Raw genomic sequence first — 23,489 nt, forward strand, 5'->3', positions numbered from 1 at the left:
AAGAAAATGACACGTGGGTAACGGATGCTAAAGGCTGTAATTTCTTCCGGAACATGACGGAAAAATAACTAGTTTTTCTTTTTTTCTTTTTTTTTTTTTTAACAAGAAAAGCAAGCGATTTGAATCATGGCATCATCTCAAACCATTAAGGTAAGACCAATTACAGCGTGGACTTGTCCGTTTCCTGTCTGCGGTTTTATATTGGGATCGGAATGCACATGTGTGACCCTCCAAGCCCTCATTTAAAACAGAGAAATAGATATTAGCATTTCATTTGCAAACAGACAATAGTTTGCAGTCACTAAACACATGCCCCACCACCGGATGAGACAGACACAAGGGCTGGCACGTGGTCTTCATGCCCTACATAATTGTGACATATTTTAAATTTTATCTGCAAGTTCAGAGCATCTTTGAGGGCTGCTGCATGATGTTTAGTATTACTTTGATTGTAGGGTCAAATACACGTGTCCTTACTTCTTAGCAACGCTGTCTCTCATCTTTTTCTGAGTTACTAAAGGTGTATTGTGTAACTTTTCTGGTGGAGGATCCGTCAAACGCTTTTCTCCATGGACATGACATTATTGCTTTGTCTGGTTTCACAGTGTGGTATTAAAACTTTCTGTCATCATGGAGACCAAACCCGACCAAGTTACAGGTTAGATCTGTGGAGAGAGGCAACCCTGCTTTCATCTCTAGGTGTTTTGGGGCAATAAAACCAGCTGTAATTGAATAAATGTAAGTCAAAGCTCTGTAATGTCATACTGTGGAACATTCCAGGCAGTGCAATGACATATACATTGAGGCTGGGTATCATTAAGAAGTTGCCGATTCGGTACATAGGCCACGATACGATACATATCTCGATACAGTCAACATTCGATTCAAATTGATTCTGTACGGTTCAATAAAAAATAATGGCTAAATCATGGCTGTGATACTAAAAGTCTTTGTTAAAACACTTCTTGTGCAAAGCGAACTTGAAACACAGACAATTTAATCATCAAAACAGTGAAAATGTCAAATGTGTTGCATAAACAAGTTTCCTTCTACTAAACAAGCAGCAAAACTGTAGCACTGTAACAAAATACTTTAGTAAAATATACCAAAATTACTATAAAAGTGTCAAAAGGAGTGCTTCCTGGACCTCCAGAGCATAATATACAATAGATAGAACACAGTGGTGCTTTTTGGGAAAGGGAAATCAAATTAAATAGACAGTTCAGAATTTTTGGACATAGGGCCTCATTTCCTAGTGAGTCAGAGTGTTGGAGATGTGTGGAGACACTTTTTAAAATATTCTTTCCAGTCCTTGTATTTGCAGAGGTCGCTGGTGCTAGGCTAGTGCATGTCAATGGCCATAGTTATCCTGCCACTAAAAACAGTCTTACCCACTCCACAAAACACCCGAAGCAAAACTGTTATTACGCCAGACTGTTGATGTAAATGTCTGTGTTGATAGAATCATTTTACAAGTAAAACCAACCTTGCATTTGAAGGATTTGTGTCTGAGCAGCAGCAGTGAGTTGTACTTCCTGATAGAAAGCTTGGCAGTGGCGGACTGATATCACCTGGCACCTGTATTACCGGCTCAGTAATAGTTTGTTTACCTGCAGCTGCCATAGCGAAACATAGAGCACACAAAGATGCCTGTTCCAGATATGGCCACATTCATATTATCACAACTAACTAGAGCAGAGTAAAATTCCACTGCTGCTGAGAAAATAGTCCCTTAACATGTGACGATTCATGCAGCGCAAGGTTCGTTTTATTTCAAACATGGACAGTCTGGTGTAATAATGGATTTTCTTCAGGTGCTTTGTGGACTGGGTAAGACTGTTTTTAGTGGTAGGATAACTATGGCCATTGAGATGCACTACCCTAGCACCAGTGACCTCTGCAAATACAAGGACTGGATAGAATATTTAAAAAAGTGTCTTCACACGTCTCCAACACTCTGGCTCACTAGGAAATGAGATCCTATGTCCAAAATTCAGAACTGTCCCTTTAAAGATGCAAAAAACTCACAAGGCACTCACTGGTTAAAATAAAAATAAATTTTACAAAACTTTTTTGTCCCCTGTGGAAAGTCATACTGAAATGTCTCGAGACTTTGTTAGTTGTCCATTAATACATGCTGTAATGTCTCGGGTTTTTTGCATCTTTATACCAAAATTACTCTTGGAGATACCAGTATAGCGATAGAGCAGCCCATTGATATTGCATCAGCATTAAATGACACGATATATCGATATGTTGATATTTTTGCAGACTCCTAATATCCATAGAAGCAAGCAGATGACGGAACCCCAAACAAAAAGTTGCACAGTGCACCTTTTAAAGTTTGTCTTTACTATTGTCCATTTCAGCTTCATAAGACACGACAGCTTATTACATTGCACTTATTACATTGCTTACACAATGTGCTCTCATGTGGGATAGGGTGACCTGACATCCCTATTTACCCAGGACAGTTCAAGATTTAAGCCCTGTGTCCCCTGTCCCAGCAGATTTGTCGCAGTTTTATACAAGAAATGTCTCAGGTGTCCCTATTTTGGACCAATTTGATACCTGCCAACAGTAAAGAGATACACACGTACATTGTCATTTGATGAGGTAAAATACTGAAAAGCGGCTTAAAAATGACCAAACACAAAGAAAATGCGACTATACTGACTCACGTTAGTCATGAATGAGCAGAGAGATGTGGGAGGCTCTCAAATTACATCAAAATCAGCATTATATTTTTTAACACTCATTAATCATAGATACTCTTGTGGTAGCAGAACATTTCTAGACTGTATTATGTGAGATTTCTGAGCAGGATGTGAATGAATGGGTTACTTGTCTAGATGAACAAAAGACACGTCTACATTATTTGCACTGTTAGTATTTGAAATAGGCGGAGGTCCTGTAAGGCGATTTTGAGGAGAGCTTTTGTGTTGTATCCTATTGCAGTGTTGACATCAGCATAATACCATTCATTAAACATTTAGCTCATGTTGGGGAATAATTATATTTTATAATCTTTTACTACCTACTTCTTACTTTTTTGCTACTTATTTAGAATTTATTACTACCATTTATACTTTTTACTCTTTGTTATTATATTATATTGTGATGTTTGAGCTACTTTGTCCAAATAATTTCCCTTGTGGATCAGTAAAGGTTGTCTAAGATATTTGTCTCCATGGAGATGTTATTGCTTTATCTGAAATGATTCACAGTATGGCATTAAAACTTTCTATCTTCATGGAGACCGAACCAGGCCAAGTAAGAGGTCAGATCTGTGGAGAGGTGACCCCACTTAAGTCAGAATGTCTGTTTTTTCTAGGTATTTTTGAGCCATTAAACTACTTGTAATTGAATAAATGTAAAGTAGTGATGTCATACTGTGGAACATTCCAGGCAGAGCAATGATGTATCCATAGAAACAAGCAGGTGACGGATCTCCAGCTGAAAAGTTACAACGTACAACTCAAAAATACAATAAATCCTTCTATGAATAGTATCCCTCATTATAGATACAGTAGGTTTGATCTATATTGTGGAACATTCTAGACAAAGGAATAACTTTTCCATGCACATCCTCCATGAGAAATGTTACACAGTGCACCTTTAAATTTCTTATTATTGAATATGTTGTGTATCCTGCAGATTGGAATTATTGGAGGCTCTGGTCTAGATGATCCAGACATTTTGGAAGGACGCACCGAGAGATATGTGGACACTCCCTATGGAAAGGTCTGTTTTTAGATTTAATTAAATAAAAAAATTTTATAACATTTTATCCTCGGTGCATTTACATCATTGTGTTGTTTAACCTTTTCAACAGCCTTCAGACGCTCTTATTCTGGGAAAGATCAAGAATGTTGAATGTGTTCTCCTCGCAAGGTGAGACGCTTGTTTATGTACGTTTTGCGCCATCTAGTGGACAGGACTAGTAGTTGGCAGAGCTATTTTTAGAAATGCAAATAGGTTTTAGATTGATTTAAATATTAGGAACAGATCAGAGAGATTTATTACTCACCCTTCCGTAATAAACATTCTTCTATTCTGTCATTCTCTCGTTCATCTTTGCACTGTTTTCTATTTACAACCTTTTGTATTGAGCTGAGATATACTTGTATTACTATATTTCTGTATTTTTTTTTATTTCTTGTTAATTTAGCTACTTGAATTTCTTATTAATATTGATTCATTCATAGTTTTAGTCTTTGTCATTATATTTTATTATGATGTGTGAGCTCCTGTGTCCATATAATTTCCCTTGTGGATCAGTCAAGTTCGAAGTTTTTTTTTTTGTTTTTTTTTTTTTGTTTTTTGCTTTAAATTGTTTTAAAATTCTAATCATGTTGAGCCAATCTAACAAAAAAAGCCTGTTTCTTGTTATTTATATTTAGACATGGAAGACAGCACACCATAACGGAGGTCTCGGTCTGGACTTGAGTCAGACTTAAGTCACTATTTTTATGACTTGAGATTTGATTTGATAAAATGGACAAATATTTGGGACTCGACTTGGACTTGAAGGTCATTGACTTGGGACTTGACTCAGACTTGAGCCCTGTGACTTAAATTAACTGTTAATAAGCACTTTTAAATCTTAACTCTTTCTGTTTGGACCGTAATAATTTGCACTCTTGTCAAGACATTTAAAAAGGAAAAATTTGCACATCTACAGCTCTTATATAAATACTCATGTACCATGAATTTTTATGTACAATTTAGATTAAAATTCATATAAATTGCAAAAATCTAACCTATATTTTGTACTTTACTTGGACTTATGGGCCAGTGACTCGAGACTAAACTTGGACTTACCTGTATTTGACTTGGGACTTGACTTGGATTTGAGGTCAAAGACTTGAGACTTGCAAAACAACGACTTGGTCCCTCCTCTGCACCATAATGCCACCAATGTAAACTACCAGGCCGATATATAGGCTCTGAAAGAAGAAAGCTGCACACATTTGTTGAAATACAAATATGTATCGGCTATAAAACAGTGCAAAGATGAAATAGTGATTGATAGGACAGAAGATTATCATGTTATAAATCCCCATAGGTTTTAGACTGATTAAATATTAGGATCAGATAAGAAAGTTATAACAAAAATCAAGTAAATATGAATAATTACAGCTCACATGAAGTTAAGTGAAACATTGTATTTTATGATTATAGCCTACCATCCATCAGCCTTTATTATTATTTTTTTTAATGCTGTTATTTCTTTACATTTCTTAAAACAACAAAGCCTTGAAATGTTTCTTGTCATTTCAATCTAGACATGGAAGACAGCACACCATAATGCCCACCAATGTAAACTATCAGGCCAATATCTGGGCGCTGAAAGAAGAAGGCTGCACACATCTGTTGGTGACGACTGCCTGCGGCTCACTCAGGGAGGAGATACAGCCCGGAGACATTGTCATCATTGATCAGTTTATCGACAGGTCAGTGAGTTTAACGGTGACACTTTTCATTTGAGATAATTGTTTGGTCTTCAGTCTGTGCATAGAGCATGAATAACAGGAACAATAAAATACTTGTAAGCTTTAAGTCATATCATAATGTCAACTCATCAAAAACATACCTGGAGTTTTGTTTTGTTTCATTCACACATGTTTGAGTAATGCTATATTATTAGGCTGTCTACATCTCCAAAGCTCAAAATAGTCTGTTCCACCTTGTGATGTCATGTAGTTTACAAGTTAACAGCTCTCTTTCACCTTTTAGTTTAGTTGAGATTGCTAATTCCAGAGCTGCAATTATCCAAATGTTTCTAGTGAAGGTGTATTCACTTTAAAAACACAGCTGTTCTTGTATTACCACATCACATCATTACAAGGTGGAACAGAGTGGTTGCAGTTTGAGGGAAGAACTCAGCCTAAATATGCAGGGTTTGTGTGTTAAATTATATATGAATGAATGTTTTTAATAAATAACTGAACAATATAAGTTTGCGATAGGATGTTGGCCAGTTTTCTTTTCTATTGATGGGTTTCAGTGCCCTGGTATATGTGACATCCTTCATTAGTTATAATATTTTGTTTGTCAGTCGCTATGGCAACGCTCCTAATTCAGAGGCCCATGGATGACTGGCCACTGTCACGGGTGCATCCCTGAAAAATCCATGTACAGGCTTGTTCAGACTTGCCCCACAGCATGTGACAGCAGGTCTGTTGACTAACCCTAACCCTTAACACAAGTGCAGCGTCAGCATTTATAATTACAGATTTTTGGTTAATTACTGTTTTCAAACTAACTTTTCCAAATATATATTTAGTGAAAACATATATTTAGTCTAGACACTTGAGTATGGAAAGCCAAAAATTACCTAGTTTCACAGAGAGAGAGTTAAACTGAATCCTGACTCCGTTGCCATGGTAACTCACTCTGTGTACCTAAGAACAGGTTTTACAGAAACAGAATTAATCATGATTATTGTTTTACATTATTTACAGACATTTAGCAATAATTGTCTTCCTCTTATGGTTTAAAGAAATAATTGTATCAAATAAAATGATGGGATGTAACAATAAGCAAAATATCATGATATTGTATCGTTAAAAGTCTCACAATAATATCGTGGGCTGTCACAATATATTGAAATACAAGTTCCTTTGCTGAAATGCGTGGTTTTATAGTAGCAACAGCTTATAAACATAGGGAACTACATATCCCATGATTCATTTCAGTGCAGACAACATGAAGAAATATGTTTTTACTTGAATTCATGGGATTATGACAGAAATAATTCACACCAAAATCTTGTCAAGGCATTTTAAAAGCAAAAGCTTTTCCTAATTTAATTTAATTTAACTGTCTTTATATGCCATCTGGATTTTAGTCTGGATATTTCATTCTTTGCAGAGAACATTCAACAAAAAAATAAATTTGATGACTTTTACCTCTTTCACTAGTTATAATATTTTGTATTAAATTGTCAGTCACTACCGCAACACTCTTAATTCTGTAACCCATGGGTGACGGCCAGTGTCACGGGTGCTGTACAGCTGAGCATTTCAGTGTCTGCACATGATGTCCACCATAGGCGTTTCCAGCTATTGTTATCAAATGACTAGATCGCCAGAACAGCTTCTTATCTCAAATAGCATATGTGAAGCTATGGGATGACTTTATCAGTACTTATTTTGAGACTCTGAGTTTATTTTTTGGGTTATGTACAGGAACTATTTACATATAATATTACAATTTTACTCGTATTTTTTTCCATTTAACCTTCCCACACATCTCATTGACGTTTTAGAGTTGCTTTGTGAGAAACTGACACTGCAAGGAGAGTTTACTTTCATTACTATTACGCTAAATTTAAGGTTTCCTGTTTAGTGTGAACCATTTAAAACCTAATATTGCTGCGGTGGCAAACTAGCTTGGGGCGTTGCTTGTGTAGTGTCAATGTAACATTCCACCTCCGGGCAGAAGCTCACTACGCCCTCAAGACAACAGAGAGCCAGCATGTCTATATTTTAAAACCACTACGTTTCTTTCCTGTCTCATTTTTCATAGCATATCCGCTTTTGTTGTTGTGTGAGAATTTGCGCGTAAATTATTAGCATATTTTACTAGATGTGTGTCAAGAAATTTGCCCTGTGTGTTAAAGGTCCTATATTTTGCAGAAGTGACTCTTGTGAGCTTTAAGCCATGTTATAATGTTGTTGCCTCATCAAAAACATACCTGGAGTCATTCACACACATTTAAGTAACCCTTTGTTATTTGTTTTTCTACATCAGTGTTTCCCAAACTTTTTTTCTGTTGACCCATATTTTAAAAGTGATAAACCTTTGTGATCCAAGTCAATAGACGTTATTCGTAAATCACAAAATAAAGGTGGATTTGACCATTATTGAACATTAATGAGGATATTTTATTGTGTCTCTCTGAACAATTAGTATTACTCAGGTTTTAAACAATGAAAAACCATAATTAAACCAGTAAAAAAACTGATCCATAAAGCGCCTATTTGGACATTTAAATGTAGCCCATTTCTTTTTCAACATTCAATTGAACCAGCAATATTAGAACAAAATAGTCAATAAAATAATAATAAAAAGGCTAGAAATGATATAAAACATGTCCTTATATTTCAACATTTCTAATGAAATAGGTGGGCCTGTCTGCGTTTTTGTAGTGTGTTCCAGTCCGGGATGCAGGAGGAGAGCACAACATACATATCAGGAGTGTATCAGGCGACCCCCCCAAAAAAATCTCTTGTGACTCAGTCTTTGGGAAGTAATGCTCTACATCTCCAAAACTCAAAATGCTCTGTTCCACCTTGTGATGTCATGAAGCAGTAATTTTCAAGTTAACATTTACCTTTTACTTTTAGTTTAATAGCGATTGGCAATTCCTGGCCTAAAATCATCCAAATGATTCAAGTGAAGGTGTATGAAGTTTAAAAACACAGTGGAGAACTTCTTGTATTACCACATGACATCACAAGCTGGAACACAGTGTTTTATGTTTGAGAGAAGAACTCAGCCAAAATATGTAGGTTTCTGTATGAAACGAGTGAATGAAATAAACCACAACTCCAGGTCTGTTTGTGACGAAGAAATAATATTATAACATACTAGTAGTTCAGAAAACGGCGTAATATGGGCCTTTTAATCTCTAACCTCACTTGATCCAGTGAATGTGCAGGAGAGACTTTTTCTCACCAAAGCACAGCCCCCAGGCGATACATAAATCCATTATGTATTGTGTGCTAGAAGTCCAGCCCCGTGGGAGCCCTGAGCACTTAGCTGATAGCACAAATTCCACACTATAACTTAATATGTGCAGCAGTGATGTGACAGCCGTGAACAAGTCAGCTCTTTTGAATGGTCCCTTAAAGGTGCACGGTGTAACTTTTCCACAGCCTACTTGTTTTCATGGAGATATTACTGTTTTGCCTTGATTATTCTACAGTATGGAAATAAAATCACAATGAAGGCAGGTCAGATCTATGGAAAAGCAAGCTTGCACATGGTTAGAATTAATGTTTTTAAGGTGTTTTTGAGATATAAAACACCTATAATTTAACAAATGAAAGGGCGATATGTTTAATGCCCTACTGTGGAACACTCCAGGCAAAGAAATCTCCATGGAGACAAGCAGGTAGTGGACCTTCCACCGTAGAAGTTATACAGTGCACCTTTTAATGTGACCAGTTGGAATCTAATTTTTTAGAGAAAGAGAGAGACAGACAGAGATTTATTACTTTATTGAGAGGGAAATTCAAGTTTTGCTGCAGGAAACTCTGTAATGCAATACTATGGAGCATTTTGGACAATGCAACATCTCCATGAAGACAAGGAGGTAACGGATCCTCCACTAGAAAAGTTCCACAGTACAGTGCAGATTATACATAATTTCAATGGGTTTGCCCACTTTCAGTTTGAACCATTTCTTAGCCTTTGTCATTTCTCTCTTGTTAAAAGTGAAAAAATGCACAGCACACTCAGATGGCCGATATCCAAAAGCTTTTTTATTTTCAAATAATGTTGTGGCAAAAAAAAAAAAGCCTTCATCAGATACCCTTTTCTCGTGTACTGTTGTCCAAAGCAAGAAGGGAATCTGACAAAGGCTTTTTTTGCCAAAACGTTATTTAAAAAAAAAACAAAAGCCTTTGGACATTGGCTATCTAAGTGTGCTATGCATTTTTTCACTTTTATCTTGCTGCTCCTTGCATTTGCACCTCTACATTAATTTTGGTGTGCGTTTTCTGTTTCTTTTCATTTCTCTCTTGTTAAAATTAGTTCTTACATTTGCTTCTCTCATATAAATAAATAATAAAAGAGACAGTTTTTTGAATGGCTCCAAGAAATTAATCTTAAAAGATCTGGAGCCAAAACTCCCATGACTAATGTGCAAAGATCACTCTAAATAGATCCTCTTTTTCGTGGCCTGCTGCGTGAATGCCTCCATGCACTGAGCTGCATCATGCTTTGTTTACTCATGACACTGAAGCCCAACAAATAGAATCAGGAACCAGATCTGTTTTGTAAAAGAGGAAGTCCTAGTACAGGCTTGTTCAGACTTGTCCAGCAACATGTTACAGCAGTTTTTTTGGCAAATGTTAATGTAATAAAGTTAGCAGCGTCAGCATTTATAATGACATATTTTTTGTGGTTATGGAAAAACGGGAAAAAAAAAAAAAAAAAAAAAAAAAGAGCTTAGTGTCACAGAGAGACTTAACCTGAATCCTGACTCTGTTGCCATGGTAAGTCAGTCTGTGTACCTAAGAACAGGTTTCCTTCATGATCACGGTCAATACATTTACATTAATTACAGGGATCTACCTGAAAATGCCTTACTTTCTTATGTTTTAAATAAATAACTTTATCAACTCTAAATTTGATATAATAATATAAGTAAATGCTTTTATTAAGATGCCACATTCAGGGATATTAATTTATATAAAATGCTACAGATTGCAATAGAAATTTTTAAATTCTTGTGTGCCATTTAGGCCACTTTTAAATGAAGAATTAAGAAATGGTTCACATGACACCTGCATTTTATTCTGGATATTGTATTCTTGGCAGAGAACATTGTTATCTAAAAAATGCAGCCTTTGCGATGTAATAATAGCTGCAACTCAAATTCTGATTTCAGTATGAATATATTTAGATATTGTGCAGTCTTAAAACAGATACCTAATTTGAATGTGACAGTAATAGTGTCCTTACTTGTGTGGTCATTTGTTGTATACAGTTGTGAGAGATACTGCAGTGTTGTGTTTACAAAATAGGAAGCTTTTTGCAATGAACAGACTGTATTGTTTGTCCCATGGGCAGCCGTTAGACTCTGTGCCAGTGTGCCCCTGACACACTTACAAATGGCTGCAGGGTTTAACGGCCTGACTTTTTCTCCAGCTACATTATTTTATGGTTTGTCATTACAGCAAATACACAGTAGTCATAAGTGGTCATTTGGGTCAGTAAGCAGCTGTTTATAGGTCATCAGCTCAAAAAGACGTCATTTAACTGGTGTTCAGTCAAACCAACTCATGTGAATGTGCCAGAAGAAGGCATTAGTTAATAGTAAATAATAGTTAATATCAGTACGATATTTGCACGGTATGCACCTCATTATTTGGTATATTAATTGCTATATTTTGTGAAGGCTAAAAGAACTGTGAATATGCTACTTTCCTTTTAAAATGCCCTGGCCTTTCTTTGGTTTCTCTCATAATCCAAAGAATTAAGATTTAAAATGCTTAATAACTCTTATTTGTTCATGTAGTCTGGACTAATACTAATGGGAAATTATGGAAAAATCACACATGTACTCACTACCAAAGCTGTGTTTTCTATTATTTTCACTGATCATGTGCAGTTTGAAGCATAAATTACATGATCAAATATTGTAATGTTTTCCAACAAACTGTACTTGAATACAGTTACTCAAAATTAGTTAATTACTTACTTGTACATTCATTTATATAATTACATCTTATTTGACACCAGTCTCTTGCTACTTATTTGGAAGTTTTATTACCATTTTTTATATTTTGTACTCTTTGTTACTGTAATATATTGTGATGTGTGAGCTACTGTGTCCAAGTACTTTCCCTTGTGGATCAATAAAGTCTGTCTAATGTCTCATTCATTCACATATTCTCCATACATGTATTCATTTACTTCCTAGAACTGGTTGTAATGGCCCATGATATTATTTTGAGACTTTTGATGATATGATATCACAATATTTTAGTTATTGTTACATTCATATTATTTAATTAATTAGACTTTGACTTAGACTGACTTTATTGATCCACAAGGGAGATTATTTAGACACAGTAGCTCACAGCGTATTACTCCATTTAGTGTAAGGAAGACTGCAGTGAACGCTACATTGGAGAAACTAAACTGTTACTTCAGAAGAGGATGTACCAACAGAGACGAGAGAGCAGCAGTGGACCTCAGTCTTCTGTACATCTCCATCTTACAGCCACAGGTCGCTCTTTTGAGGACAGTGGAGACAATGGAGACCTCAGACACCATCTATCTTCTTTACAACTCCATCCTCAGACCTAAATTAAAATAAGCAAGAGAACAATAGCTGTAGCCATGTCAGGTCCAAAGATGTGAAAGGATCCATTATGGCCCTGAATGGTTATGCTAATATGACTCCACACTCAGCGCAGTTCAATAGGCCTAGCTAACTAACAGAAACTGTAAACAGGTAGGTGTGTTAGTTTCAGAGTAGTTAGCTCCTCCCTGCTGACAGATATAAGGAAGTGTCCACCAGCATTCTGACCAGAACTGAAGAAGCAACTTGGATGAGCTGCGAAACGTATTCGACCAAACTAACTTTTGTCCAGTCGACAACCTGAATTTCTCCTTTGCCATGGATTCTACTTGGATGAATGAGGGTTTTTTCACACATCTAAAGAGAAATTGTATCATAAATTTCAAATAAGTAGCAGAAATAAGAGACTGACGGCAAATAAAGCATAATTATATAAACATATAGGTACAAGTAGAAATAAAATACAGCAAAATGGTAATAAAAATACTGTATTTCTCTGCTATATACAAGTGGTCATTAGGAAAACCGTGCAAAAATGATCTTTGACGTCTGTTACATACTGTAAAGGTGAATTGTTGTACAGTTATATGGAGTATGGTATGAATGTAGTTAACATAAGTATTGTATGTATGTTTGTTGGTGTAAATAGGACGACTAAGAGAGCCCAGACTCTGTACGATGGACAGCAGAGCAGTCCTCCAGGAGTCTGCCACATCCCCATGGCTGAACCATTCTGCAACAAAACAAGAGAGGTGGATATTACTTCTAAATCCTGTTTATTCTGTTAAATGTAAATATAACTGTACTCTACTCTCTGGTATAGGCCTGTCACAATAATTACTATACTGACCTACTGTATCACTCAGCAGATGAAAGCTGTAACAATAATTTTTGGGGTAAATATGTATTGTGGCTGCTTTTTCTTTGCACTACTGAGATATTATTAGTTATTTAGATTTAGACTTAGACAAATTTTATTGACCCACAAGGGAGATTATCTGGACACAGTAGCTCACACATCACAATATATTATAATAACAGAGAGCAACAGTATAACTCGTAATAATAAATACAAAATAAGTAGCAAAATAACCAGAGACCAGCGTCAAATAGAGCATAATTATGTAAATCTATATATACAAGTAAAAATCAAATATATAGAAATATAGTAATACAAATATTTATCTTCTGTCAATATAGGAAAGCTGGAACAATATATTTTTGGGGTCAATATTTATTGGGTGTACAGTTTCTTTGCTCTACTGGGGAATCTTTGGTTATTTTTTGACTATATGATGAAATTTAAGACATGAAAGTATGAATAAATATCTTGAATATGACTCATTACAGATGCAGAACTAAGCACTAATGTGATTCATTCTGCTGTTTACTCATTGCAGCTCATCATTTTTTGACAATATTGTAGATTTAGAATGGTTTTGTGGTTTAAATCTGCTTGGATCAGTGGTTTAAATTTGCTTGGGTCAGTGGTATAAATTAGTTATGTTATCATCTTTACTGAATTTGAAATTATTTTATTATTGTGTCTTGCATACAGATATACCCAGCTTTGGCTTATAAAACACCACAAACAAAATACAATGGGCCAGATGTGTTACAAACTCAAATTAATTGGTGGATTTCAGATTCTAAAATGTGATGAGGGACAAGAGGTGTTTTTTGCTATCGATTACACTGTACTTTTGTTATTTTTGTTCTTTGCCATGAAATATCGGAAAGGTAAAATACCAAATATGAAACCTGATCATTTCTATTACTGACTAGACCTAAGACCATATTTTATTATATATTATATATTGCAAGAAAAAGTCTGCAGTTGAACAATATTAGTTTTACCGAACCCCCTTGCCCCTTCTGCCATCTGAAAGTCTAGTCTGTGGTTTCTTCCAGGCTTTACACGGAAATTATCCCAATTTATAAATCTTAGAATTAAACACACATTTCGTCTTGTCATCATCATCTATATTTATTTCAGAAGTATATCAGTGTACACAAACAAAAAACTGTGACTTTGAGGTGACTGTTCACAATGAGAAAATTCTAACAGTCAGTGAAGTTAAATACCTTTGGCCTCTCAAATTTATCGGTCACACAAAATACTCGATGAAGAAAATTAAAACTAGGCTCAATTGCTTTTGCTTCAAACATAAAGATATTATGCTTCAGACTTCAAAACTATTCATGAATGCAATGATCTGCCCGCATTTATCTTATTGAGTGCGTATACATGCACATCAGTATCCCGGTTATTAGCCATATTCTAGTTATGGCAGTATTCGGGCTGCTGTGTATACATGCACCATGACGAAACTGGGATACGCAAAAAACCTGATAATAACCAGGATACTGATGTGCATGTATACACTCATTGTCGCAGGCCTCCTCAGCCACATTGAAACCGCTCTGTTTGTTTTACAAACTGGCCGTTAAGGTCCTTGACAAAATGCCCAGACACTGGCACAACTGCGAAAGTTTAAAGAAACATAACCTTTAAAAATGTTACCAATTTTAATAATCTTAAATTATTTTTTAAGTGTGATACAGCACTGTATTCAGAATTTGCCAGGACCATAAAATGTACACAGAGCGAACAGAAGAGGTAATTGTGTTGTTCCTATGTACAGAACAAACTCTTGGTCAGTCTCTTTCTCTGCTAAAGGGACCAGAGTGTGGAACTGTTTACCAGATGATTTAAAATTGGAAACCAAAAAAAACAAATTTAAACGTAAATTAAAATTATTGTATTATTGTTTCTTATCAAAAATGCGTCCATTGAAAATGAACTGTATATATTTTATCTGAATGTAACTTATGTGTCTCATCTTATCTGTTTTTATGCATGTACTTTAAATTTTATTTATTTTTTTAATGGTCGGGGATTGAAAACTAACACTTGTGCTAAAACACTCAAAGCAATGCATCTGACTTGTCTAATGCGATTGTGATGTCCTTAATAAACATAAATACAAAAATAAATAAAATATCAAACTGTGTTATAATGACAGTTCTTTCCTCTGGTGCAGGTTTTGGTGGAGGTGGCGCGAGGTCTTGGGGTAAAGTGTCACGTCAAAGGGACCATGATCTCCATCGAGGGTCCCAGATTCTCCTCCCGAGCTGAGAGCCTCATGTTCCGTCAGTGGGGCGCCGACGTCATCAACATGACCACGGTGCCGGAGGTGGTACTCGCCAAAGAGGCCGGCCTGTGCTATGCTAGCATCGCCATGGCAACAGACTATGACTGTTGGAAGGAGCACGAGGAGGCGGTGAGTGGCTGGAGACTGTAACGGTCCTGGGAACACTACCTTTCCTTTTTGCTCTGTCCGGCTCGAATACACAGATGGGTTTATAGGTGAAAAATGGGCATGAGATATTACTTTACACAGTGTCCATATAGTATTAGTATTAGTATTAGTATTAGTATTAGTATTAGTATTAGTATTCTTTCACATAGGCCATATTGATTTGTTATTCAATATATGTTAGAGGGAACAATCTTTTTTTTCTTTTTTTTTTTTTTTTTTACTAGTGGAAAAATTCTGGTTATTTTTCTGTACTGTGATAAGATCTGAGGATGTTTGAATTATGGACTTTTATGACTCATTACAGACACAATTTAACTATGTAAGCGTTGCATTCTGTTATTTATTGCAACTTATATTTTTAACAATTTTGTACATTTAGAATAGTTTTTGGAGGAAAATTCTGCTTTATGGTTTGGTTTCAGTATCATTGTTTATCGTTTCTGTATTTACTTCAGCAATATATAACGTTTCATTTGTAACACAAAATCCGTTATTGTGACAGGCCTCACTGCACATTTAAAGTGTAAGTTTCAGTGGTTTATGTATGACTGATTGAGACAAGTGTAATGTTTTCTGCCACAAATAACCAGAAGATCTTGACATAAATAGCGTGTCTAAGGCTTCGACAATCATAAAACTTCTTAAAGGTGCACTGCACATTTTTTCTGGTGGACGGTCTGCTATCTGCTTGTCTCCATGGAGATGTTTGGGATGTTCCTTGGTATAACTTTAAACATATCCATCTAGCATTTATTCATTACCAGTGTTTTTATTGCTCAAAAACACAATAATTCTTACTGTAAATAGGGATAGTGATAGATGGGTTTAATCTATAGTGTGGAACATTGAAGACAACACAATAACATCTCCATGGAGACATGCAAGTGGCAGACCGTCCATTAGATGTTACACAATGCGCCTTTAATGTTGGCTACCACAAATAATCAGAAAATCTTGACGTAAATAGTGTGTTTAAAGTTTCAACGATCATAAAACGTCTTAACTTTTCATACTTTTTTACATATTTTCATCGTATTTGGCAGCCTCTTTCTTCCTCTGGTGGTTACATAATTAACCGTCAAGTATCTGCACTGTGCTCATGTCTGACCTCATAAACTTGGCATCGTGTACAGCGTGTGGGGAAGAGATTGTCTCTTTTGTCACTGATCGTGTAACCCGTAATAAGTCTAACTTCCGAGATCCTGCAGCTGACCCATTGCCCCTCCTGTAGCTCTCGCCACATCCTTCCTCCCACACTCTGCATCACACCACCGCCCCACCTCCTGCCCAACCTCCTGCACCCCACCTCCTGTGCCCCTCCTCCCCCTTCCTACCCCCCCAGCCCCCGCCCCCCACCCTCCCACACTCGGAAGCTGCTCTCTCGTCTCCGGTGGAAGTCATTGAGTCATTCAGATCACGTTGAGTCATCACGGGTCACTATCTTAATCCGGACAGACCCTTCCAAAACATTGTATTTCAGACATGACATGCAAAACAAAGCAGTTCAAGGAGACTAGGAAATCAGCAATAAATGTCCTGCAGCTTTCATGATTATTATTTGTAGTTATACTTAGGTTTTATGCAGTGCTTTTCACACGTTACAGTTATTTAAAGGTCCTATATTGCGCAAAATTTACTCTTGTGAGCTTTAAACCATGTTGTAATGTTGTTACCTCATCAAAAACATCCCCAGAGTTGTGTTTTGTTTTCACACGTTCGAGTAATCCTGCATTATCATTAGTCCATCTGCATCTGCAAAGCTAAAAATGCTCTGCTCCACCTTGTGTCAGTGGTAGTTTTCAAGTTAACTGCTGCTTTTTAACTTTAATTCAGTAGAGTTTGCAAATTCCAGGACGGAAATTCTCCAAATTATTCTTGTAAAGGTGTATAAAAGGAGTTTAAAAACACGGTGGAGCACTTCCGGTATAACCACGTGACATTAGAACGTGGAGCAGAGTGTGTGTGAAGCATGTGTGAATGAAACAAAACACAACCCCGGGTATGTTTTTTATGAGGAAGCAACATAGCAACAGAGAAAATAGCGTGATGGGCCCTGTCACATAAACAAGGACAGGGCAGACAAAGTAATGAGGAAGCGGTCATTTGTGGGTGTTATGACTATGAGGAAAAGGTGAGTTTTGAAGCTGTGTGTCAAGGGGGAAGGAGTTCCAGAGGGACAGTGTGGGCGAAGGCTCATTGCCCCAAGGTACGGTGCTCTGAAAAGTCTGTGGGAGGTTTGAATAAAATTTGTGAACAACAGGAGATGTGCAGCTGGTAGGGATGCACATATACACATACTGTTAGTGATATCACATATAAAAATTTGCTGGATCAGATATCTGTTCCAAATTATCTGTGCTGCTCATATCCTCGTTGGGGGTGATAAATTTATGTCATAAGACTGGTTTTTCATCAGTCTAGAAAAGCTCATAATGTTTGAACTTTTAATACAAACTTGTTCTCTAATTAGTTGAGAGATAAATAAGAGCTACATAACACAATTTGTTATATAATATTTATTGTTTTAGGAAAATGAAGTTTTTTTTGGTCCTTGTGCTACTTTAACTGTCATAATCATTGGCACTTTAACTACTCATTTTGCTAAAACACACTTTCGATCATTATATTGAAGATTTTGTTTTGAAAAATTTATAATTCTTTTTATTACTTTTACCAGGGAATACTTAGCTGTTACCTACATGTTATGCTGGACCAAAACTCTAAACATATAATATTATTTGACAAATAAAATATAATAAAACATCATAATTTAGTTGAAATAATGTTTAAAGTATCTGTTATGACCCAGCTCACTAGGGTCAGGGAAGTGACAAAAAAAAAAAAAACAAGGTGGAGAATGGAAATTAAGTAATGTTTAATTAACAGGGATGTAAAAAGGTAAATTAACAAATCAGGCTAAAATATGTACAGAAAATAACCAAAACTAAGAAATAAAATAACAGGATTAACAAAAAAAAAACAAAAAAAAACAGGTCACGCAGGTCTATACAAAAATGAGTGATTAAACTAAAGGGACACACAACAAAACTAAATCACAAGTGTCCCAGAGTAAACCCACAAACAGAATCGAGTGACAAAATAAAAAGGCACAAAACAGAACTAAACTAACCAAGTGTCTCAGCACAAACAAAGTCAGACACGTACTAGTACCAAAACGAGTGACTGGCACCAGAGAGACACACACAAAATGGCAGACCGGCCACAAAGACGTGTGGAGGATCTTCTTAAACAGGGGGAGGAGGCCGGAGGTGAGGCAGGATTGGCCTGGTGTAGAAGTGCCCCACCAGTCAGGGACCAGGGCTCTCACAGCAGGGAAAAATTAAAACGCACACAAACCAAGTCAACAAACTGGACAAACAAACCTGGGTCTGTAAGAGTATCACAAAAAACTGTTTGTTGTGCAACTTATGCGTAGGCTCATCAACTAACCCTAACTCTCTACTTCCTGTATTTTTCAACATATCTTTGATTGGTGGAAAACTATAATTTATATTTACAACAGGTATTATCCCACCAAAATAACTCAAAATTAGAGAATCATATAGACCTGTTGTTATACGCACTAATATACTAATATCCTGATATCGACCAGAATTGGAAAAGGTGTGTGAGTGTGTCCCGAGCAGCTGGGTAATGGTCTTTTGATAAATCTGATAAATTTGAGGAAATGGGTTGTGTGGCTGTGTGTGTAATGGACGCTGCTTCTGTGGAAATAATATAATTTCCACAAGATCAGTGCAGGCTAGAAACAAGATAATATGTAGTAATAAATAAAAAGTGAATCACAAAACCTCCAGTTACATTTCAACAAATTCACAAATATTGAGTCCAAATTGTAATTCAAAATCATAACATCTGTAATGAAAATGATTCACACATTTATTTACTTCAAATATTTTCAGTTGTACATTAGGCCCGTCGTGTTAATTATTATATGGACTTCAATATACTGTGTGTTAGATGATGCAATAATTATGGGGGCATCATTATTTATCCTATTTTCTTTTTACGAGTGGGGAAGTTTTAGTTAATTATCTGTTCTGATTTAAATTTGCAAATGGTTGGAAAAAAAGCTGACCACAAGTGTTTTCAGTCTTCTATTTATTAACAGATTATGTATTTGTATTGTGTGAAGCCTCTACATTTGTGCTAATTTTTCATACACACAGTTTATTGCTTTCAGTACTTCGATTAAACAGAGCATATTCACGCTGCAAAAAATAAAATCTAGCCCTGGTAAGGTTGCTTTAATTAAGAAAGTTTGATCATGATTTGAGTACATTTCACTTGACAAGTAAAATTTTCAACCAATGGAACAAGACTTTTTGTACTTAAAATATGAAAATCCATCTGGCTACACTTAAGATGAGAAATGTGTCAAGTTGAATCTACCCAAATAAAGTAAAATGGTCTTAATTTAAGTCATTTTAACTCTACTTTTTGCAGTGTAGAAAAGCTAAACAGATCATAACATGCAACAAACTGGAACAAAAGCTGAATATGTTAAAAGTGCACATATACAACAAAGACATGACAACACTAGCAGCAACAAATGTGCATAAAACTCTTCATATTTTTTGTCTTCTACATTTATTTATCACTGATTAGAGAAGGAAATAACACACATGCCCTCACCACGAGAGTCGAGTTTTATATTTTTGTCACAAATTTTGTGCAGTTTGAAGATTAAATTGTGTGTACCGCCATGTGTTCCTTTGAGTTTAGGAAAGTAATTATATTGTGAATATCACCAAATGAAAAGTAATTGTATCGGAATACAGTTAAATACAAAATTAGTACTCCGAATACGTATCCTCAGGGCATGTGTTCAGTTATTTCCCAACACTGTTCAGCATCAGCCCCTTCAGTCATAGTTTTATGTAAAATGTCTGCAAATTTGTGATCTTTTAAATTCATAGCTGATAAAAATAAAATACAACTACTACTTCAAAATGTATGCATATTCTTTAAAAAGTAAAAGTAGTAAAGTACTGTACTTAAGTTAAAACAAATAAAGTATACATCTGTGCTTTATGTTACAAGTATATTTTTTACTTCACTATATTTGAAAGCATATCTGTACTTTCTACTCCACTACAATTTTGAATAGAACTGAAAAGTGTTTTTTTTTTTTTTTTTTTTTTTTAATTGAGACCTGCTGAAAAGGCTTTTACAGATTTTTGCTGAATTTGAAGCCTCAGAAGACCTAAAAATCTTCACTTTTTTTTTTTACTCTTAAAGTACTACTTACTTTTTTTTTTTTACTGTTTTATTTAAGTAGCTTTTTTCATGCAATACTTTTTTTTTTTAGATTTAAGGCTGATAGTCATTGCCCAATATATGAAAAGTACTGACTCCGTTCTCATTTTGCTCCTAGGTCTGTGTCGACAATGTGCTCAAGACAATGAAAGAAAATGCAAACAAGGCCAGCAGCATCCTCCTCACAGCCATCCCACAGATCAGCCAAATGGACTGGGGACAGACTCTGGTGTCCTTAAAAGTAAGTATTTCACATAATTATTAACATGAAAGGTGAGTTTATGTGGTGTTGTAAAATCTTCTGTTTTTTTTTTTTTTCCAGTCAATGGCCCAATCTGCAGTTATGTTACCAAAACATTAAGAGTGTGTAAAAACTTGGACAATTTCTCCTGGAAAAGTGCTCACTAGTTTTTGGTTGCCGGCGTCTGAAGGACTGTTCTTACAAACTCCGTTAGATTTTTGCCTTAGATAACCCATTCACTTTTTTCAATTACTTTCCAGTTATTTAGTTTCAGTTAAAACACCATAACCAGTATTTTGTATTAAGACAAGTGATCTCTCAATCCACTTTATACCTCCAACGCTGGTCCCCATTTCTGTTTTGTTTTGTTTGTTTATTATTCCATAAAAATAAAACACAAATCTAGCTTGCAGTGTGTGCGTAGTCTTATTGGTGGTTTTAACTGTTTCTTTTATCCAATGTTTTTTGAGGCACAGACGCAACATTTCTTATGTCTTATTTTAAACTGAACATATTTTAAACGTGGATATCATTAAATTTGAATTGGGTTGTGTTACACATTACATTTACTTACAATGTTTTTCTTCACTTTGGTATTCACGTGGGGGTGCAAAGCAGTCTGCAATAAAGTGCTCTAAATGGCCAATGCCAGCAGCATATGTGTGCAACATTTTTCCTTTCATTCTGGCATTCCACTGCCTTTGCAGTTATTACGGACAGTTATTAATAAATAATTGCTATGCGTTATTATTATGAAGGGGGCCCTGCAGGCCTCAGTCCTCTCCCCGCTCCAAACCAGCGGCACATAATGTTCATAAAGTGTCCAGGAAAGCGATCACTTCGGCGTGGCCTCCGAGTTTGGCCACATCGATGGGTCGAGAGTTCTGGTTGTCTCTGATATTCGGGTCTGCGTGGTATTGGACCAGAAGGCGCGCAGTGTCCGCAAAGCCTGTCCTGGCTGCGTCATGCAGCGGCGTGGCCCCGGTGCTGCGGTCCCGCACGTTTGGATCTGCTCCAGACTCCAGCAGTAACTGCGCAACGGGGAGGCTGCCCATCATCATCACCTGCACCCACGAATATGAGGAGGTACAGAAGGATATTAAAAACCAGCAGCACCGCACTATTACACTACTGAGGTGTGTGTTCTGGCTTTACAACAGCAGTTTAACCGTCTGAGCACTAAAACTTTCTCAATGGGCCTAACTCGGAGTAAAATACTTGATGTGCGTGACTTTTAGGCCCATTTGATTTAGGCTGTGCTATTTCTGCTGTTAAACGGGGATTAGGTCTGTTTATCTAACACTGCAAAATCAGTAACCCACACTTCGAGGAAACTAAACATAACATTTCAGTAAATAGGTAAATATTTCATAAAAGGGAAACATTAACAACATAATTTAATTTTCGCACAGAACAAGTCAAGAGTGGGATGCGCACAAACGCTCAACTCTCAGTTCAAAGCACTAAATATATTTTTTTATTTAGGCAATTTATTTATTCGATTACTTGAAACGACACGTATGAAAATGAAAATATATCCAAATAGGCCACGGGGATTTAGGAGAACTGCGTCATGGCCTGCGCCGGTCTGTGCCCATTTGGGCTGCTTTTTGAGCTCCTCTAAAAGAAAAGGATTATGCTTGAATTCGTTTTTTGTTTAGTTGTCTAATAGTCTATGTTAAAGGGAAATGCCATTAAGCTGCTAAAGCGTCGATTGTTGACTTCAAGCCTAAATTAAATATCGTCAATCAATAGGCCTGTTTCTGGTCTTTCGCAGTGAGTGAAACAAAATAGATTTCATGTATTTCCTTAAGCTAAGCGCTTTACGCATAACAAACACCACAAACATTTAAACAAAACGCTTCGGCTCATTTAAACCAGGTTCCAAACACAAAAAGCAGACTTTTGCCTCACCAGAATTATAAATCCTATTTACTAGAGGCTACATGGAAGCTAAAATATAGGCTCCGGTAGCCGAGTTTACTTTGTACTCTGTTACATTTATTTCGTATTTGGCTTCAAAGTTTCGTGCGTCGGTAACATTTGGTGAGCGCACTGACCTGTAGCGCGGTTCTTCCGAAGCGGTTCTCCCCGTTCACCTTTACCTCGGTGTTCTCCAGAAGATACTGCACTGCCGCCGTGTTCCCTGTGGCCGCTGCTGTCGTTAAATCATCCTCGAGATTCATAATTAGGCGAGATGTAAATAACGTCCCAGCGATCTTCAAGAACAGGCAGCGGCGACAAAACCCAAATTAAACTGTCCCTTTGGTGTCAGGAGTTCAGAAAATGACATTGAGCGCTTCGTGTTCGCGTTATTCTAAAGCGCTGCTCGGTCCTCGTGTCCGGTCATGCGTCCTGCGCGCACCGCCGGAGCATCGCCTGTTGTCCAGCTGACAGAGCTGACAGAGCTGAGGATCCGTCGAGCTGAGGAGCGTGGAGTATGTCTAGGCTTGTCTCTTTTGAATGGGCGACGTCAGAGTTACGTAATGCGCATGCCCTGCTCCGGCCGGCCCCTGTTGACAGTACACAGCGTGGTTGGCCGCCGCAACAGCGCAAGATAACTCTGATATTTCCCTCACAAACCGTTCTGGCAATAACCCAG

At 36.6% G+C, this 23,489-nt stretch overlaps 2 protein-coding genes across 2 annotated transcripts; one reads left to right on the top strand and one right to left on the bottom strand.

Annotated features, from left to right (window-relative positions):
* Positions 1 to 2: 2 nt before the first annotated feature.
* On the top strand, positions 3 to 21,299 carry mtap (methylthioadenosine phosphorylase). The gene is made up of 8 exons (XM_020930499.2): positions 3 to 150; positions 3,658 to 3,744; positions 3,836 to 3,894; positions 5,289 to 5,456; positions 12,693 to 12,795; positions 15,088 to 15,327; positions 20,765 to 20,887; positions 20,969 to 21,299. The coding sequence occupies exons 1-8, from the start codon at positions 127 to 129 to the stop codon at positions 21,005 to 21,007; spliced, it is 843 nt and encodes a 280-aa protein (XP_020786158.1). The 5' UTR covers positions 3 to 126; the 3' UTR covers positions 21,008 to 21,299.
* cdkn2a/b (cyclin-dependent kinase inhibitor 2A/B (p15, inhibits CDK4)) lies at positions 19,472 to 23,354 on the bottom strand. The gene is made up of 2 exons (XM_020930500.2): positions 22,948 to 23,354; positions 19,472 to 21,951 (listed from the first exon to the last, which is right to left on the bottom strand). The coding sequence occupies exons 1-2, from the start codon at positions 23,071 to 23,073 to the stop codon at positions 21,700 to 21,702; spliced, it is 378 nt and encodes a 125-aa protein (XP_020786159.1). The 5' UTR covers positions 23,074 to 23,354; the 3' UTR covers positions 19,472 to 21,699.
* Between the last annotated feature and the right edge of the window lie 135 nt (positions 23,355 to 23,489).

The sequence above is a fragment of the Boleophthalmus pectinirostris genome, unplaced genomic scaffold (genome assembly GCF_026225935.1).
Source record: "Boleophthalmus pectinirostris isolate CB_2022bp ecotype Guang Dong unplaced genomic scaffold, ASM2622593v1 HiC_scaffold_22, whole genome shotgun sequence".
Classification (NCBI taxonomy): domain Eukaryota; kingdom Metazoa; phylum Chordata; class Actinopteri; order Gobiiformes; family Gobiidae; genus Boleophthalmus; species Boleophthalmus pectinirostris.

Excerpts from the sequence above, each read along its gene's own strand:
- mtap (XM_020930499.2), top strand. The coding sequence starts at position 127 with ATGGCATCATCTCAAACCATTAAG. Across the intron at positions 3,895-5,288 it reads GAATGTGTTCTCCTCGCAAG|ACATGGAAGACAGCACACCA; the intron begins GTGAGACGCTTG and ends ATTTCAATCTAG. Across the intron at positions 5,457-12,692 it reads ATTGATCAGTTTATCGACAG|GACGACTAAGAGAGCCCAGA; the intron begins GTCAGTGAGTTT and ends TGGTGTAAATAG.
- cdkn2a/b (XM_020930500.2), bottom strand. The coding sequence starts at position 23,073 with ATGAATCTCGAGGATGATTTAACGACAGCAGCGGCCACAGGGAACACG. Across the intron at positions 21,952-22,947 it reads TCGGAAGAACCGCGCTACAG|GTGATGATGATGGGCAGCCT; the intron begins GTCAGTGCGCTC and ends TCGTGGGTGCAG.